Source organism: Psammomys obesus, unplaced genomic scaffold (genome assembly GCF_907164565.1).
Source record: "Psammomys obesus unplaced genomic scaffold, mPsaObe1.curated_primary_1811, whole genome shotgun sequence".
NCBI classification, from domain to species: domain Eukaryota; kingdom Metazoa; phylum Chordata; class Mammalia; order Rodentia; family Muridae; genus Psammomys; species Psammomys obesus.
Genome location: NW_026585580.1, coordinates 15,242,633 through 15,262,672, shown reverse-complemented (window position 1 = coordinate 15,262,672; position 20,040 = coordinate 15,242,633). Strand labels below are relative to the sequence as shown.

At 40.8% G+C, this 20,040-nt stretch overlaps 1 protein-coding gene across 2 annotated transcripts in view; it reads right to left on the bottom strand.

The window, feature by feature from the left end:
- Nucleotides 1-20,040, bottom strand: part of Eif5b (eukaryotic translation initiation factor 5B) — a 57,335-nt gene that overhangs the window by 10,041 nt on the left and 27,254 nt on the right. Inside the window, exons 7-14 of one of the 2 annotated variants that reach the window (XM_055607260.1) lie at nt 16,896-16,994; nt 16,096-16,185; nt 15,204-15,278; nt 12,018-12,307; nt 11,001-11,108; nt 10,357-10,467; nt 4,780-4,847; nt 3,622-3,763 (exon numbers count right to left, since the gene is read on the bottom strand). In XM_055607260.1, coding sequence (XP_055463235.1) covers nt 3,622-3,763; nt 4,780-4,847; nt 10,357-10,467; nt 11,001-11,108; nt 12,018-12,307; nt 15,204-15,278; nt 16,096-16,185; nt 16,896-16,994 — 983 coding nt within the window. The remainder of the gene's footprint in view (nt 1-3,621; nt 3,764-4,779; nt 4,848-10,356; nt 10,468-11,000; nt 11,109-12,017; nt 12,308-15,203; nt 15,279-16,095; nt 16,186-16,895; nt 16,995-20,040) is intronic. The other variant, XM_055607267.1, reaches the window with a different exon arrangement.

Below are 20,040 nucleotides of genomic sequence, written 5' to 3'. Positions count from 1 at the left end.
TCCTCCACTGCTTCAGTTGGCTTGTCATGGGGCAAGATTGAGAAAAGCAACTGAAATACCAGGGTTGTCCTCCACTGCTTCAGTTGGCTTGTCATGGGGCAAGATTGAGAAAAGCAACTGAAATCCCAGGGTTGTCCTGCACTCCACCAAAGAGTTAAAGAAAGCTCTAGAAGCAAGGAAATTCAACAGAGGATATTCAAAATAACACCCTTTTTCCACTAAAAAAAGAAAGGTAACAGAATTTGTTATCAGTTACTTACAGTAGTTAGAGGTTAAAATGCACTTCTAAGAGTAAACCAAATGGCCCTGCAGGAAACACACCCTCAGCAAGATCAAAAAAAAAAAAAAAAAAAGCCCCAGTTTTTATGTGGGCATAAACTCCAAGCCCGAGTGTGTTGTTTTGTAGCCTGCACATTTATGCTTTCTCTGTCTGTCAGTGGCAGGGAGGAGGGTGAGCACATGAATGCACGGGCCTGGGCAGTCAGAGGCTTCCTGGGATCCCTGGAGATGGAACTGCAGGGTGTTGTGAGCCACCCAACACAGGCACTGCCAACTGAACTTAGAACCTGTGTAAGAGACCAAGGACTGGGCCATCTCTCCAGCCCCTATTTTGCTATTTTAAAAACTGCTTTAAAAGAAAGAACAGAGCATTTAAAAGTGAAAATAGTAAATTTTGGAGTTTATAATAAATAAAAAGGGAGGAAAAGCAAAAAGGACAGGAGTAATGGAACGGTTGTAAGATTCTTGTAACTCAAAAGAGATGTAGGACAGGAGTCAAGTTAAAAATGCAAACCTGAGGCAACCTGGTGGCAAAATACCACAAGGAGCTCATATTCCACTGCCGACAATAAGACATGACACGAAGAATAACCAGTGCTGGAGAGGGGAGGGAAATGAGGAAAAGAAAATAAGCTCGGGGGGCTGGAGAGATGGCTCAGAGGTTAAGGGCACTGGCTGTTCTCCCAAAGGTACTGAGTTCAATTCCCAGCAACCACATGGTGGCTCACAACCATCTATAATGAGATCCTGTGCCCTCTTCCGGCGTGCAGGCCACTGTATATGTAATAAATAAGTAAAATAAACCTTTAAAAAAAAAAAAAAAAGAAAATAAGCTCATGTGAGATAACGGAAAATCAAACATAGCACGGTGCTGACAGGTGCCGTGGATGCAGACGAGTGAGATGCCTTGGCTCAGACGGAAAGGTCAGTACTTTGGACACTTAAGACAAACACGCTTTGTACAAAAAAGGCATCTTCAATGTAAAAACGAGGAAGAAGGCAATAAAGATGTGTGCATTCCTGAGGAAAGGGAATTACCCACACTACGATCACAGAAGACTTGTGGTAAAAGACTTCGCAAAGACATCAAAGCAATGTGTCAGGAAGACCCAAATCTTCACTGTTATGTGTACCTGAGATACCTTCAAAATACACTAAGTATAATCCATAGAACTTTAATGAGACAAATGAAAAGCACAGAAGGAGACTGAAAAGACAGCATGAACAGCCGAACAAAGTCAGTACACATTGTCAAATAAACATCACACATCAACGCCAACCACAGGAGACCACAGCCCGAAAAAAATGACCCTACAGTGTGTGTCTCCTGATCACAAGGCAATATCTAGAAAATCCCCACACACTTACACATTAAACAACATTCTTCTGCTAATAAACAGATCATGGACAAACACAAGATGAATAAAGTATTTTCTTTTCTCAAATGAAAATAACAACAATGCCTAAGTATTGCTTACAGTGGAAGCTGGGCATAGCAGCACTTGTAAGCCAAGACAGAGGTAGGTCAGCCTGGGACTACTAACAACTTGGTCTTTAAAAAAGAAAAGAAAAAAAGGAGGGGTAGGTGCTACTCAGTGATAAGAAGCACTTACTGCTCTTGCAAAGGACCTGAATTCAGTTCCCAGCCTGAAACTGCCAGTAACTCCAGCTCCAGTGTAGCCAATGCCTTAGGGTACAAAATCTTTAAAGGTACAGGGAGATTGTTTTATAAAAAATGTACTTCTTTACAAAATGACAACCAGGTAGAATGAGAAGGGGCAGGAGAGGTATAAACTCATATAAGATCACATCTCAAAACAAGCAAAAAACCAAGAACAGACCCATAACAACGGTGGTCAGGTTGCCTAGAAATTCTAGAACACAGATACAATCCTGTTGAAACACAAAATGATACTGTTTGGAATAATTTGTTTCTCATAGAATTGATCATCCATACAACATATGATTCAACAATTCTGTTCTTAAGTATTTACTTAAAAATAAATGACTAAACATACATGGCCATAGGTACCTTACTAACTGGGAACTAGAAATCATATATCCTACAGTAGAAACTGTGGTATTACCAGATAATAAAATATTATCCTATTACCTTAAGTAAAAACAACAAAAACAACACAAAGTTCCAGCCTACCTAAGAACATGGGGAAAGCTGTAATAATGGAACAGTAAGCTGACAACTGAAAACACCACACACTACAGTCCTATCAAGTATGAAGACAAAACTTTTTAAATATCAGCATTTGCCTGGAGCTAGATGGAGAGGGCAAGGTTGGCTTCAAAGGAGTGAGAATGGAAGGTGATATGCATTCTGGACAGTGGCCGGTTACCCAGCTGTATAGAGATGGAGCTGACCAAGCTCATCAAGTCCAAGTATTCTCAACCATTTCCTTAAATGTTACACTAGAATTTCATTGTTTTTAAAATTAGCATTTAATAATGAGTATTAATTATTAATGTATAAAATGAGTATCTTATTTTCATAAAAGCACAAAATAGAGTTTAAACAAATTTCCCAGTCCCTATTTTCTTCTTATCTCTTCTCCTTGTCGCTTGATTCCATTCTTCCTAAATAGTTCCTCTTCTATTTCTGCTTGGCAAAAATTAACTCTAACCAGGTAAGTGATAGCAAGCACCTTTAATCCCAGCACTCAGGAGGCAGGTAGATCTCTGAGCTCAAGGCCAGCCTGGTCTACAGCATGAGTTCCAGGACAGCCAGGGCTACACAGAGAAATGCTGCCTTGAAAAACCAAAAGTAAAATTAAATGAATAAATAGTCAGTCTTATTAACATGATGGTGTTTGGCTCTAGCCATTTCCCTAAAGATGACACCTTTTCATTCTTAACCCTGATGGACTGGCTGTCCTGAAGATGAGGAACTCAACCGTGTGCATGGTGTGCAAGCATCCAACCACTGGGCTACATCCCCAGATCACTCATCCTTGTGACTGAATACACATTTTTCTTCACCCACTCGTCCACAGATGCACACCTAGGCTCAGTCCATAATTTGGCTACAAATAGTTCTGTGATAAATGTATGCAGACATAATAATATGAAATGTTCTTTCAAAATTTCCTGGGTGGACCATGGGATAAAGAGATGGCTCAGCGGTTAGAAGCTCACACTGCCTTGCAAGAGGAACCAAGTCAGTTCCCAGCAGCCATGTCGGGCAACCCACAAACAGCTGTGACTCCAGCTACATGAGGTCCACTCTGTCTGGACCCCTTGGACACCAGCATTCATATGTACAAGCTCCCATAACACACTTTAGTTAAAAATAAAAATCTTATAGAAAATTACTTTCAGATGAGGGCTTACCTTATTAAGTGCAACAATGAAGGGACATTTTTTAGATTTTAGAAGGTTGATAGATTCAATTGTCTGGGGTTCTAAACCATGCATAATGTCAACAACTAGAATGGCAATGTCACAAAGAGAGCTTCCTCTGTTTCTCAGGTTACTGTCAGAGAAGAAAAAGCCATGTAAGTGGAAATCTTTTCAGTATTTTTCTTACTTAAAAGTTTAATTTCTTTGTAAAGCCTAAGGAGACAGAAGAGAACAAGAGCAGTCTCCGGCTCTGCAGGGAACTGACTGGTTGTGAGCACCACACAGATGCCAAAGTGAGGATGGTCTGGTCTCATAAAGCAGCACAGCATCTGCAATACAGACCACACAATCCTCTCGAATACACAGCATCATCTCTAGGATACATACACATGACAGCCATCTCTGACCAAACATCCAAATCCAACCCTTCCAAGAACAGATGATGCTTGCTCTGAGTTTCTGATGTGGAGCATTTTGAACCTCAAACTTTTAGAATGTTTAACAAGAAAGTGTGTAGAAATGTAAAACATGACCACTGCCAGGCACATGACAAAAACGGGCTCAAGTGGAACAGAGGCACAGTGTGAGTGCTCTGTGAGCAGTTGTGCCACACTGTCCAGGCTCAAAAGAAGGGGAGAGTCTGCCTGTAGTTGGCATTGAGCGCAGTCTTCCTCCGCTATCCCAGAGCCTAACTGCACCCTGGAGAAAGGGGCATGCAGAGTAGCAGGCCAGCGTGTGCATCCCAGGGATCCACCACCCCTTAATCTCCTCGACACTCACCTGCAGATAAAAAAAACAGTCTGCTGGGATTAGCTAATGCCAAAAGTTCCTCTAAGATGTGTGTGTGTGTGTGTGTGTGTGTGTGTGTGTGTGTGTGTGTGTAAGAATGCAGTGGAGTGAAAACAACATTCCATTTGTAATGATCTGCAGAAATTAAAGCAGGAATTAATGAGGAACTGCTCTGCTCTCCACAGTAAGGATGCTCTTTCCAATTATAAAACACTTTTGTTTACAAAAGCCAAGAAAACACATGACACACTATAAAAATCAATGATGATCAAAAGACTAATTATGACACTGCACATATGAAGGAACTATTCAAAGTTAATGGATATGTACTTTCCTTGGTTACAAAAAGCTTGGTCTTACCTGAAAGACTCATGTCCAGGAGTATCAATAATCAGCATTCCTGGAATCCGGACATTCTCTCTGTCAAACTACAAATGGTAGAGAAAGATGCAGAGTTTAAGGGAATTAAAAATGAAAGCTTCTTTACAAAACAATTTACCCAAAACTTGAAAATATTATTACTTCCTTTTTCCCAAAGGAATACTCTAAATCAGAATCAAACAGCACAATGGTTAATATTCTCCTTATTATCAAAAGAAGTTTTATAGAGGCTGAAGATGGCTCAGTACTTAAGAGCACTTGCTGATCTTACAGAGGATACAGGTCTGATTCTAACAGCCAGATCAAGCAACCCAAAACCATCTGTAACACCCGCCCCAGAGGATCCAACACCCTCTTTTAGCCTCCATGGACAGCCACACGCATACAGAAACACATAGATACATAGAAATAAGTTTTATAAGAAAGAAAATCATTTTTGTTGAAGTTCTATGTAAGTCTTAAGTAGTTGAAGAAAATGTGATGATACTAATGGCTAAGCAGAGCCAGCATCTGCAATATCTACAAAAGCTGATCTAGCTAGGCGGTGATGGCCCAGCACTCAGGAGGTAGGGGCAGGCAGATCTCTAAGTTTGAGGCTAGCCTGTGAGTTCAAGGGCAGTCAGGGCTACACAGAGAAACCCTGTCTCAAACAACATCAACAAGACTCAGAAATTACAGAACTTAAGTACTTTAAGTATTTTAGATATTAGCCCTTTGTCAGATGTAGGGTTGGCGAGGATCTTTTTCCAATCTGTAGGCTGCCCTTATGTTCTATTATGTCCTTTGCCTAACAGAAGCTTCAAGAAATTAAATAACAAACCAAATAATCCAATTAAAAAATAGGGTACAGGGCTAAACAAAGAATTCTCAACAGAGGAATACCGAATGGCCAAGAAGCCCTTAAAGCTCAAGGTCCTTAAGTCATCAGGGAAATGCAAATCAAAACAAATCTGAGATTCCATCTTACAGCCACAGAATGGCTAAGACCAAAAACTCAAGTGACAACACATGTTAGAAAAGATGTGGTTCCATTGCTGGTGGGAGTAGAAACTTGTACAACCACTCTAGAAATCAATCTTAGAAAATTGGGAATAGCTCTACCTCAAGAGCCAGCTATAACACTCCTGAGCATATACCCAAAAGACACTCCACCATACAACAAGGACACTTGATCATGTTCACAGCAGCTTTATTCCTAATAGCCAGACTCTGGAAACAACCTATTTGTCCCTCAACCGAAGAACAGATACAGAAAGTGTGGTACCTTTACACAATGCAATATTACTCATCTACTAAAAAGAAGGAAATGAATTTTGAAGGCAAATGGATGGAATTAGAAAAGATCATCCTGAGTGAGTTAACCCAGACCCAGAAAGACACCCATGGTATAGACTCAAGGAGAACCCAAAGGAGGATGCTTAATTCCCACAAAAGGGAAATAGAATAGACAGCAAAAGTGGTTGAAGAGACGGAACAGGGTAAGAGAGGAAGCATGGAGAAAAATGAGGATGGGTATCAGACCTGGGGAAAGCAGAGACAGGAAGACAGGGCTTGCAGAGAAAACCTTGGGTGGGGACTTCTTTTCTATGACAAGCTAGAGACCTGTGACTAGGTTGGCTCCTGGGAGCATATGAGGATGACTCGAGCTGAAACTCCAAATAGCAGGAGTCACGGAGACTGAAGAGGCCACCCCCTAAACACAGAAGACTCCTAGTAGAGGAAGGGTAACACCAACCCACCCACAAAAACTTTAACCCAAAATATAGCCTACCTACGATATGTGCACAGACAAAAATAAAGCAGATATTGAGGGAATGTCCAACCAATGACTGGCCCAACCTGAGACCTACACCATGGGGGAGAGAGCCAGCCCCTGACACTACTAACGATACTCCTATGCTTGCAGACAGAAGCCTGGCAGAGCTGTCCTCTGAGCGGCTCCACCCTGCAGCGGCTTGAAACAGATGCTGAGCCAAACACTGAGTGGAGAGCAGGTAGTCTTGTAGAAGAGGGGGGGGTGGGGGGGGGAGTATGAGGATAGAAGGACCCAGTGCGGAAAGGAAATCCAACTACCCAGGGCCCATGGGGGGCCTTGTGGAGACTGAAGCACCAACAAGGACCATGCATGGACTAAACCTAAACATAGAGCTCTCCCCTCCTCCAACACACACAGAGATGTATCCAATGGGCAGCTCAGTCCTCATATGGGTCCATAGTAAGGGAATGGGGGCTGACTCTAACCTGGACTCTGTTGCCTGCTTTTCCATCACTTTCCCCTGGTGGGGGTACTTCAACAGACTACAGGGAAAGAGGATTCACTCAGTCCTGATGCGACTAGATGTGCTGGGGTGGGTGTGGGGGGAGGAGTCTTCCCTTCTCTGAGAAGTAGGGAAAGAGGGATGGGAAAACAAGGAGAGGGTGGGACCAGGAAAAAGGAGGGAGGGGACAATGACTGGGATGTAAAAATAAATAAAAATTGAAAAAAAAATAATCTATCTGGATTTATCTGGATGCTGGATGTTTCAGTGGTTAGAGGCATTTGTAGGCTTTAACCATCAGATCTCATGGTGGAAGGAAAATCATCTCCTAAAAGTTGTCCCCACCATGGCTTGTGCACAGCTGCATACACACACTCCATAAATAAGAACATAAAAATATATCTGGTCCAATTTTAAGCAAATCTAAAGTACCAAAACTATTTCAAAATTATAGCCAAATGGATCAAAACAGTTAAAAGAACAAATGCATATCCTGCTTTAAATATAACCATTTGATTACCTGCACTGGATACAAATGTTCCTTAATTCACTCACTCACTCACTTTACAGTGATAGGTGCTGAACCAGCTCTGGACCACTTAAGGAAACATTCTAGCACCAGCCCTTGGGGTTTGTCTGAGAGTCTTACTTACTATGCATTTCAGGCTGGCCTGCAACATGCAATCCCCCTGCCTCAACCTCTCAAGTGCTGAAATTAAGAGCATGCACGACCACACACAGCATACATTTCATGCCTTTTTATCCTGATATAATAATCAAGTCTCAAAAACTAAACTTTATGGTTTTGTATGTTCTCCCACCTTTTTTTTTCCAAACTGTTATCTCATCTATGACTAAATTATTGAAATTTACAAAGTTTAAACTGTACTTCTGTCTTAAACATTTATTAGGAACTATGCTTTTTCCACTACAGTGCCTTAAATATATGGTAAATCACAAATATACTAGCTGTACTTAAAGCTGAAGCATAGGCCTAATGGTGAGTTTGATCTTTAGGTAGCAAAACCAGAAGATTAGAAGTTTTGGCAGCTTGAAAGTAAACTGTTAGGACCCATACAATTGTAGCATACACCTGTATTACTTGAGTGTGCTGGAAAGCCGGCTCTGTGGTCAAGAACTCTGGTTGTTTTTCTATAGCATGCAGGTCTGGAGCCCAGCACCCAAACTGAGTGGCTCACAACCAGCTGTAACTACAGTTCCATGTGATCCAATTGTTTCTTCCAGCCTCTGCAGGTACATGCACAGACATGGTACAGGGACCGACAAGCAAACACAGAACATATAACTAAAACTTTTTTTTTTTTTAATTTTAGAGGAAAATAGTATTTAAAATGCAGCAAACCAGGATTGGGGAGCTCTAACTTGTGCAAGTTTGAGTACTTGATTATAATGCCCTAAGCCTAGTGTGCTGGCATAATGTGCTTCAGAGCTGGGGAGATGGAGACAGGCAGCTCACATACAAACACAGGTCAGTAAGGCTTGCTTGTGCCTGTGACCCCAGCAACTGGAAGGCCAACCTGGACTAGGGAAAAACCATAAAATGAAGATTCAAAATAACATATTGTAAAAATACAATATGAAGCAACTGGAAAGAAAACTGGCCAGAAAAACAAACACCAAGACACGAAATGGCCATATGCCTTGTGATCAAATTTATAATTATGCAAAAAGGAAAGTAAACTTTAAGTCACACTCAAGTATTAAAAAAAAAAAAAAAAAGTGAACTAAGGATTTCTACACAGCTCAGGTAAGTAGCAAAGCTCTGTTTAAGGTCACGCAGGGATACTGCCATGGAGCTCCACTGAGCTTTACACTTACGTCACTATATTTAACATTAAAAATCTGGGAACATCCACACAAGTAGCCAAGTAGACAAAATATTCAGTTAGTTAGCTTATTTATTTGGGTTTGATTTTTAAAGAAAGTTGCTATGCAGCTCATGCTAGTCTGGACTAGGAAGCTCAGACCTGGCTTCAACATGTAGTAATAATCCTGCTTCAGACAGACATCAAAATGCTAGAATTATAAACTTCTGCCACTGTTCCTTCAGCTTTATTTCTTTGTTTATCGTTTGGTTCTGAGCCACTGGGTAACTGACACCAGAACTGTGCACACAGAGGCAAGCACTCCCCTACTGAGCACCCATGGTTTCCCAGACAGGGTGTCTTTATGTAGCCACAGCTCTTCTAATACTCTTGTATTAGAAGATCTACTTCAGCAGCCCCCTTAAGTGCCAAACTTGACACCTTCCACATATGTGTAGAGACCAGCTTTTGAATAGGAAGATCTGGGATAACAGTAGTAAAATACAAAAGGAAACAGTAACTTCAGAACAATGGATGCCTTGACAAAGGGGATCTAGAGTAACACTGTAAGCAAAAGGGTCTGGAGCATCCTTCTGACTATTAAGTAAATCCTTTGGGAATGTGCTCAAAGCTACAAACACCATATAGGCATCCAAGTATAGGAGGAGTTTCTCATACCTGGTATTTCCACCAGAGTATCTGAAAAGCATCTGACTTATGACTTTGTCCTATTACTATAAAAACTTCATTACATTGTAACTGTGCTGAAACCTGAAATTCAGTGTAACCTGAATCTGTGTTCCTAGAACAATCTCACTAGTAATTGATTTCAAAATAAACCATCTCATGCCTTTTGAGGTGAGAGCTATTTCTTTTATCTTTTTTTTCTTAAATAATTTTTTATATTAATGACAGTTTATTCACTTTGTATCCCAGATGTAGGCCCTTCCCTCATTCCCTCCTAATCCCACCATCATTCCTTCATCTCCTCCCATGCCCCTCTCCAAGTCATGGATAGGGGAGGTCCTATTCCCCTTCCATCTAACTCTAATTTATCAGGTCTCATCAGGACTGGCTGCACTGTCCTACTCTGTGGCCTGGCAAGGCTCTCCCCCCTGGGGGAGGGGGGGTAAAGAGCCAGCCACTGAGTTCATGTCAGAGACAGTCCCTGTTCCCCTTACTAGGGTACTCACTTGGAGACTGAGCTACCAAGGGCTACATCTGAGCAAGGGTTCTAGGTTATCTCCATGTATGGTCTTAGTTGGAGTATCCATCTCAGAAAAGACCCCTGTGCCCGGATACTTTGAATCTGTTGCTCTCCTTGTGGAGCTCCTGCCCTCTCCAGGTCTTACTATCTCCCCGTTCTTTCATAAGATTCCCTGCACTCTGCCCAAAGTTTGGTTGAAAGCTATTTCTTATGTTAAAAAAAAAAAAACAAAAAAAAAAAACAAACAACATATAAGGTAACTTACATTTTTAATCATCTTAGTTTGCTCATTAATAGCTTCAAGAGGAACATTGGTGGCACCAATCTGCTGTGTAATGCCACCTGCTTCACCATCTTGGACATGTGTGTGACGGAGCTATGAGAAGACAGCAAATTTAGACTGTTATTTTGGTATGGAAGATGAAAGCACAATCAGTAAGGAATTGGCAACTCAAAGACTAAAGCTCTGAAAAAAGAAACACTGCAGCCCTCCTGTCAGCTATCCCACTTGTCACTTTTATTCATTTACAGAATCATTCTATAGAGTCCTGACCTTGAAGCTGACCTACTAAGAAAAGGATAAAAGGCTTCCCACTCTGCATCCATCAAAGGAACAAAGAATCCTGCAAGGCCTGGAAAAAAGTGGGAATTATAGTATCACAAAAAAGTACCGGGATGCTTTCCTCTTTCAAGAATGGACCCCATTTTCCTCCCCATGATACCATTTGGCCAACGTGTTAAATAAATCTACAACCCATTTTCCTTTACCAATTTCTATTTCCTAATTTCTTTGAAAACCAGGGAAACATAGAGGCAGCAGATTTATAGACCCACCATGCTGAATGATATTAAAGCTTTACAGAGGTACTGCTGATTTTTCAAGAAATATTAATGGACATTTTTTCTTACCTTATCTAGAATTTTTGTCTTCCCTGTGTCTACATGTCCAAGCACACAGATGATAGGGGCTCTTAACTTTTCTGTATTTACATTTTTACTATGTTCAAGTCGTCGTTTCTAGAAGTGGGGAGATCACAAATTAAGTCCTGCTTCAAGTCCTCTCTCTGTTCATCTGTCTTATTTTCCCATGGCTCAAAGACAGAAGCCTATATATATCCCAGCACTTTGGTTATGTGGCCACACAAAACTGCATTTTACTCTATCTGTCTCTCTTTAAGAGACAGGGTCTCCTACGGCCCAGACTAACTTCAGAGTCACTGTGCGGTGGAGGGTGACGAGTTCATGATCCTCTAAGTGCTAGGCTGGCTGGCCAGTGAGCTCCACCAGTGAGCACTGAGCTACAGGCGCATGTGGCTGCACCCAGACTTCACTCAGGGGTGGGAGCGGAATTCAATCCCACATCTGTGCAGCAAGTACCTTACCTATCAAGTCACATCTCCAGTCCCTAAACTATGTTTTAAAGTATCATTTACATTTAACTGACAGAATTCTGAAATCTCTCTTGAAGCTGATGGCATTAAATAGAAAAAAACACAAAATGCTAACGAGGCACATGTACTTCACTAAACAGAAGTGGCATCTGGATGTGATATCATATGCTTGTAATCCTAGCACTCAGGAAGTAGATGCAGAAGGGAGAGTTAAAGGTAGCCTTGTCTTCAAAGAATGGAAAATAAAACTAAAAAAGCAAAAATATGCAAAGAAGCTTCCTTAGCACTCCAGAGTTCAACAACTGAGATCAGCTTCTTACAATGAGCAGTTGGACATGCAAAGCAAGCATTTGCCTGATGAGACAGCAATGCTCAACACAGCCACCCACACAGGACACTCCTGTTTAGACCAGCACCCAACAGCACAACCAGAGAGACTAGTCACGGTGACACTTTCTTAAAGCACTGACTCAAAACCTTAACTATAATCTAATAAGCACAGAGGACAGAGGAGGCAGAGAGCAGGGACAAGTACCTCAATCCTCCGCTTTGCCTTGTCGTAAGCCCGCTCTTCTTTAGTTCTGTCGTCATCAGAGTCATATTCAGAGTCTGAGCTAATGTCTTTGCTCGGTTTTTTATCTAATTTTTTCCCTGAATCTTTCTCATCTGACATCTTTTCATCTTCCTCATCACCTTCACTGCCTTCACTTTCTCCTTCCTCTTCCTCATCTTCACTCTCTTCTTCTTCCTCCTCTTCTTCTTCTTCCTCTTCCTCCTCCTCTTCTTCAGGGTTTTCTTTTACTTCTATGTGAATTGTATTTCCTTCTTTGACAAAAACAATTTAATTTTAAAATAAATGAAAGTTAACATCATAGATTTACATCAAAAGAACAGAGACTATAAAGTATGGAAAATAACAGTGAAAAGACACTAACTACAGCAGTAGCCTTACACTGTGTATGACATAAATACCAAGTATTTATCTATATTACAGTGAAGACTGAGGCAATAGTCTGCCAGGACCCACAGCAGGACAACAGGGACAGCTGAGTACAATGCTGAGCACTGCCTTCCCCTGGGGCTGCTTTAATGATTCTGGAAGCAGTGGTTAAAATCTGTGACCAAGCAAGACTGAGGCAGGGAGGGAGAAGAAGGGATAAGTGAGGACACACTGGGTTCTAGTACTGTTACTCTGGAATAAAATCCCAGAAGTCTATACCCTAGAAGTCACAGTAAGTGAGAAATAAGCGCAGCGCCTACAGTGACAGAAGCCCATGCGTTTGTTGTTCCAAGTGCTGGTGTACAGACTGAGTACCGCGGTTTAAAAATTCCCAAATCTGAAATTCTCCAAAAATAAGACTAATTTTTTTTTTCTCTTTTGACACAGGGCCTCAATTTTCTATGGTTCAAAACTAAAAATACCTGAAACTTAGTGTCAAAAAAAAAAAAAAAAAAAAAAAAACATACCAAATTAACAGTTGATATCAAAGAAGCAGGAAGAAAAATGAAGCAAAAAAGGTTTAAAAGTTTCTTCTATCCTGAAAAATAATCTACTATTAAAAAAAGAAGAAGAAGAAGAAGAAGAGGAACACACAATGGAAGATTAAAAAAAGCACAATTTGGAAAGAAGAAAGAAAAAAAGCAATGATATATATATTCTATATTACATGAAGTTGCACAAATGTTCAAGTACTTTAAAGTTGTCTGGAAACTGTTAGCTGAAGTGTGCAAGTTAAAAATCTAACAGCAGGTTGGAGAGATGGCTGGAGAGATGGCGAGAGGTTAAGAGCACACACTGCTCTTCCAGAGGTCCTGCGGTCAATTCTCAGCACCACATGGCGGCTCACAATCATCTATACTGGGATCTGATGCCCTTTTTGAGCATGCATGCATACATGCAGATAGAGCACACATCCACATAAAAGAAATCTTTAAAAAAAAAAGCTCTCATAGCACCCTTTTAGAAATTAGGCTACAAAGGATGTCACACTCCTATAATCCTAGCATTCAGACAGAATCACACATTTGAGGCCGGACTAGGTCGAGATCCTGTCTAAAAAATAACATGAAATTTTTATGCCCTGAGAAGTAGAAACAGAAAGACCTTGGCACACAGCAAGTTCTAGGACAGCTGAGCTGGATAATGAGAACCCACCTCAAAAGCCATGTAAAACACAGAAATAGAAACCAAGGGGGCTGGGCATGTAACTAATAAGAATAACAAGTCCAACAATCCAAAAGAAGGTTATGAAAGAGATGGACTACTCTTAACAAAGACTACTGTTACACAGACCTAACACAAAGACGAAAGCTCAAGAGTGAAGGTGTTTCATTAATTAAACAGTATTAAGACACCGGGCAAGCAGTCTAGGTAAACTGTCCTGGCTCTGTTCTGACGGCAGTGTCTCCTCCACCACGGTGGTATTGACAGGTGGGCCTCGGGAAAGCAGGCTCTGGACTCCTGAGGTGATTACTCAATTCTCCCTCCAGTCCTTGCCACCAAGTGAGAACAAAGCTCTTCCCTCTCACAGGGCAGCAACAGCACCTCCCTGGAGTGCAGGGGCCCCTCGCCTGCCACCCACCCGTGCAGTTCCATCATCTGAATCCTCAGACTCCAAATCTAGGATACATTTCTCTATTTTTGGTAAGTCATACAATCAGTGTTTTATTATGGCAGCAATAATGTATTATGGCAAAGCCATTTAAAGAGATAAGGAGAGCACTACAGACAGAAAACATTCCCATAAGTTGATGGTAGCATAGCTGATACGAGATACTTAAGATGGCAACAGACACTACCTGGAAAGAGAACTATAATAGAAGCCTGGCTCATCAGAAAGATCTAAGATTGCATTCACCTGATAACACAGACTCAAACTATAAAAAGCAAAACTTAACAGAACTCTGAAAATAGACCGTCTATAATCCCAGCGGGAGACCCGTCCAACACCTGGGCTAGTAACAGAGTGCACAGAAGAATGTGCTCACACATAAACATACAAACTCTCAGAATAATAAAGTCTTAAACAAAATGATCAGTAATTACTGATCTCAATACAAAATAGCGTCTAATTACACTGAAAACAAATTATCTGAGGATACACTGGCTTGTAAGGCACAAGCCACCATATTTCTACAAAGAGAACCAATGAACCACTCAGAAATAACTCAGCACGAGTAGAAATCCAGCTTAGTTAATGCAAAGCCATGGGTTCAAGTCCCAGCGCACGCACACAAGCACGCACGCACACACACACAGAGAGAATGAGAATGAATTGTGGGTATTCTGTGGTTACCACATTCTGTAGGTTAAAAAACACACTAAATAAATTATATAAAATATGTAAAACTAGAATATACTAACATCAAAACTTACAGAATTAGGTGAAACCCATGGTTAACTAAAAATCTTAGTTTAAAAAAAGGAAAAGGAGGGATCTCAAAAATCAAACAGCCAAACATTCTCAAATAAATAATAGGAAGAAATTAAATTCAAAGAAAAGGGTTTTAGTCATTAAAGGCAAGTTTGCGTCTTCTTCCCCGTGAACAGGACCTGCTCCCATCTCTGCCTGTGTTACCCGGCTCTGTGGAGGTGAGCTTTAGGGACAAGGCTCTCGCAGCACACTGTCTGGATACATGTGTTCTAGGTAGTCACCCGTAGACAACCTCAGGATTCAGGAGCACACATTAGTGGCTCCCTCAGTATGTACTCATGAGTTACCTTTCTCTCTCTCCTCATCGCTGGCCATAGCTTCCCAGTCATCTAACCCAGCATCCTCAGCTTCTTCTTCTTCATCTGTAAGCACAAGTTCCTTTTCAGACAAGAGAGCACTGGGAAGCAAGTAGCTACTTTCAGAAGTGTTCAATTATGAAAAACTGTTTATGCAACTGTTTTCTTTGGAATTATCTTTTCAATATACCTAGCACGCTGTAATTTTACCACGTATCAGCATTTCACTATTTCTTAATATAGTTTCAACATAACATAGTTCAACAAAACATGTAGAAACCTCAACAACAAAATGTTTAGATTTTTAAAAGGATGTATAAATAAACTCAGTTTGTAAAACTTTCAACTCACACATTATACAAAGGATTTTTAGTTTGTTCTTATATTTTAGAACAGCGTTTGCTAAAAAAGAAAAAGCGAAAAAATTTTGCCAACCCTTGCAAGCTGTGTACACACAAACACACACACACACACAAATACTAACTAATAAGCTGAACATACTTGAATTGGTAAGTAGGAACTAACCTCTAAGGTTTCAAAATGTACGTTTCATGGTTTTTATTAAAGATATTTCCAATTTCTGTCAAACCATAACATAAAAACTTCAGGTTTAGAGATTTGGGGTACAAAAATTAAAAAGAAAGAAATCCTGAGACCCTTCAGTGTCTTTCATTTTACTGACACTGCCAAAAAGAAACAAACTGATTCAAGTATTGCTTGGATATTTTCTCAAGGTAGAAATGAAAAAACATGGGCCAAAAAATGAATGACAAAGAAAACATTCAAGCCAATAATTTATCTGGCTCCAAACTACTTAGTAACAGTAACTTATAGGTTGTGAACACTATCTAACAGGAATTAATGAAAACCTGATGCTACTGGCCTGGTTCAGCAGGAGGTGGTGTCTCTTCTTTGTCTGGTACTCCTTGCTCCACAGCCACCACAGATCCACTGATTTCCAAAGATTCAGACACTAAATAGGAGTGGAAAGTGTATTAACCACATTTTGCAGTCTGTAATTTCTCTTCAAATATCCTATTCAGCACAGTATGAATCCCTGATTCTTTCTTAGTCTGAGAAACGTGATAGCACTTATAAAAGAAATCACTTTTTCTGCTCAAGCAGAATGTAAAAATCACACGGCAAGCAGAAAAATAATTTATATATTGTTCTTCAGATTTAATAGTACCTATTCACATAATAAGACGCAGACATTTCAATCTGAAGTATTTTTTTGAAGATTTACCTTATGTGTTTGAATATATGTGCACACCTGTGTAGAGGCCAGAAAAGGCATTGGATACCTGGGAGCTGGGGTTGCAGGCATTTGTGGGATGTTCAGCTTGTTAGCCAGATGCTAGGGTCCTAATTCTTGTCCTCATGACTGAGCAACAAGTACTTTTTTAGCTACTAAGACATCTTCTTTAACCCCTAAAGTACTTCTTTTGTCTCTCACTTGAATCAAGTGAGAATGATTAAAATGGTAAGAAACAATAGGGAAGTGCAGTTCAGGGGGCTCAGAATGAAGCCAAGTGCCAGAGCCCCTTTGACTCAGCAGGGCCTGGCCTCAGTCCCCAATATCCCACATACATGCATGCTTGCACAAAGATACTTTGTGTTGAAAGCTGTGAGAGAAAGGCACATGTAATCCTTTCTAAACCAAAGGCTACTTTATACACAAACCTTCTTTATTTTCTAACTGTTGCGGTGTTTTCTTCTTCTTTTTATCTTCATAAATTGGCCTTTTCTTTGGCAATGAGTCTTTTGATGGCACCTCAACGCCTAAGGGGGGGAAAAGAGGAAAATTTAACCTTTATACTGTTACATGATTTACTTGCTCCTGGAGAGAGTATGTAAAATATGAGGCAAGGCAGCACACACATGTAATCCCAGCACTTGGGAGGGTAAGGCAGAAGGACCACCTATTACATTCAAGGTCAATGTGGACTACATGGTAAGACCCTTTCATCTCAACACTTCCAAAAAAGCAAAGTATTTTAAAGGACATGATTTTGTTCATTTCAAAGATACAAACGAGCATTCCTAAACGCCTGGCTTCTGCACAGGTGTCTGCCCATTCACACCTAGACACAATAGGAGCTAACAAGTGCATAGGCCTTATAAACACCATGGCCATGGAGAAGAGCAGCTCTGGCACTGGGCACCATCCCAAGCGTCAAACCTCTTTAGTCTGAGCTCACTCATCTGCCTCACCATCCTCCTCAGCTTTTCCCAAAAGCGTCAAATAATTAGTAGCATCTTCAGTCTGGCTTTTGTCATCAGCATGGATATGTGAATCAAAAGCACTTTATCTTTTTGTTTTATTTTGTATAGCCCAAGCTAGCCTATTCACAAGACCAACCACCTCTGCCTCAAGGGTGCTGGCGTTAAAAGTGACTTCACCAAGCGTGGCCAAGCACTTCATCTTTTAATTGCTTAGTTATTGTATTATACCAGTTCATTAATCCACTTAATACCTGAAGAGCTCCTGATCATTTTAGTCTGGAGCAATTATGAGGAAAACAAGTGAGTATTTTCACACAGACTTCTATGTGAGTTCTCTCTCTAAATGAGACAGAAGTTGAGTATATGCTTAATTTTGTTCAAAACTGTCAGTTCTTTAAAGTGGATTTAGGCAGAGCTTTCTTTTCATGTTTACTCTTTATTGTTGAAGAGGCACATGCTTTTATATGAGCTGCTGGGCTTCCAATTGCTGAATAAGAGATTTTTTTATATACCTTCAACAGTCTTTATAAAATATGAAATATGTAAAAACCTATGCAAATAGATACATAAATGGATAACTACATATATTCACATTATCTATCCATCTATCTAGAAGAGAGTGTTACTTAACTTTTGTTGAAAACTTTTTTCATTTAAGTTTGTAAATGGCCTGATATTACAGCTCATTTCTGTAATGTCAATACTCAAGACACTGAGGCAGAAGGACAAACAGGAGTTTCAGACCAGCCTGGAGCGACCTATCCTCTGTATATCCTCTATTGAAATGCCTTTGTCTCAGTATGTAATAGTGTTCTCAAGAAACATAAGATATTTCTGGAATATAGTATGTATAACTGGTCTAAATTTATTCCTTAACTATTTTTAAAGTCCCTGGTGAAATAATAGGGGCTTATTTTATTAGAAATTAAACTAGTAAAATTTAAATAAACCAAAGAACTGTGTGGCGGTTTGACTGGACTGATCCTCCACCCCCGTTCATGTATTTCAATGTTTGGCCATAACAGTGGCACCTTCTAATGAAGGTGTGGCCTTGCGGAAGGAAGCATGTCACTGTGGAGGCAGGCTTTAAGGTCTCCTATGCTCAAGCTAAGCCCAAGGTGGCACACAGTCTCCTGCTGCTGCCTTGGGAATCAACGTGTAAGAACTCTTGGCTCTTTCTCCAGCATCATGCCTGCCTGTACAACACCATGTTTCCTGCTGTGATGACAATGGAATAAACCTCTGACACTGTAAGCCAGTCAATATTAAATGTTGTCCTTTATAAGAGCTGCCACGGTCATGTTGTTTCTTCACAGCAACAAAACCCTAACTAAAATGGAAGCTGATACCAGAGCCTGGGGTGTTGCTGAGATAGGCCCAAGCACACTTTTATTTGGAGGAATGTGGATTCAGAAGCTTCGGGTTAGGAAAGCAGTGGCATACTTTAAGCGTCGTCTACTGGGCCATCCTAGCAGAAGCATACAACAGTGCTGCTGAGGGTGATTTCAACTGTGGGGCCTGGCTCCAAAGGTTTCAGAGCAAGAAAAATTTAGTATGTTGCCTAGACGTTGTTCTTGTGATATTTTGGTGAAGAATGTGTCTGCGTTTTGTCCTTGTCCAAGGAGTCTGCCTAAGGCTAAGGTGAAGAGATTCTGATTATTTGCATTGACAATGAAAATCTCAGAACAGCCTAGTATAGATTCTGTTGTGTGGTTACTAGTGTTCACTCTTATAGAGAACATTTTTGATGAAAAGGATAAAGCTGAGAAAGGCAAAATACAAAAATGAATAGTTTAAGGAGAAAGGGAAATGAAGAAGTAAAATGGAGCTAAATCCTATGTTCAGGGAGATAAACAGATTAAAGATATTAAAGGAAATAAAGAGAGTAGTGACCTCAGGGCAAGATCCTACCCAACAAGGCTTCCATCTTGTGAAAAGGAGTTAAAGCACAGTTTAGGTCCAGGCATGGTAGTACATGCTTTTAATCCCAGCACTCAGGAGGGCAGAGGCATGTAGATCTCTGAGTTCAAGGCCAGCCTGGTCTACAGAGCAAGTTCCAGGGCGGCCAAGCTTAGGCAACCACTGAAGGAATCCACTGAAAACAGAGAGCTGGTGAAGATGCAATTGAACGAGTGGTCCACATTCCAGCCCCAGCAAGCAGCAGAACTTGGCAGCTGCAGCCACATGTTCTGGCTTTAGAGTCAAGGATAGAAGAAAGGGGTTGTGGACTCTTCCCTCAACAAAAAAGGAAAGTCTCTAAGGCCAGGCATGTGGTGGGGGTGTCCCTGTATGGAGGCCCAGAAAGGCCATTCTGTGAAGCTGTAAAAGTGAAGTCTGGCCTTGGAGACCCCAAGAGATTAGAAATGCCAGAGCTGTGGGATACCTGCCAAGGAAAGCTCTTAACAGGGAGTGGAACCAGCTCAAGAGAAAAAAATATGTTGCAGTCAACAAAGCTGAAAGGAGCTCGAGATCTCAAGAGCATTTTGCCATCAGACCTGGAGATCTAGGGTTTGGAGTATGCCCAGCTGGTTTTCAGTCTTACTTTGTTCCACAATTTCTTCACTGTGCTCCCTTTTAGAATGATAATGTATATCCTATGCCA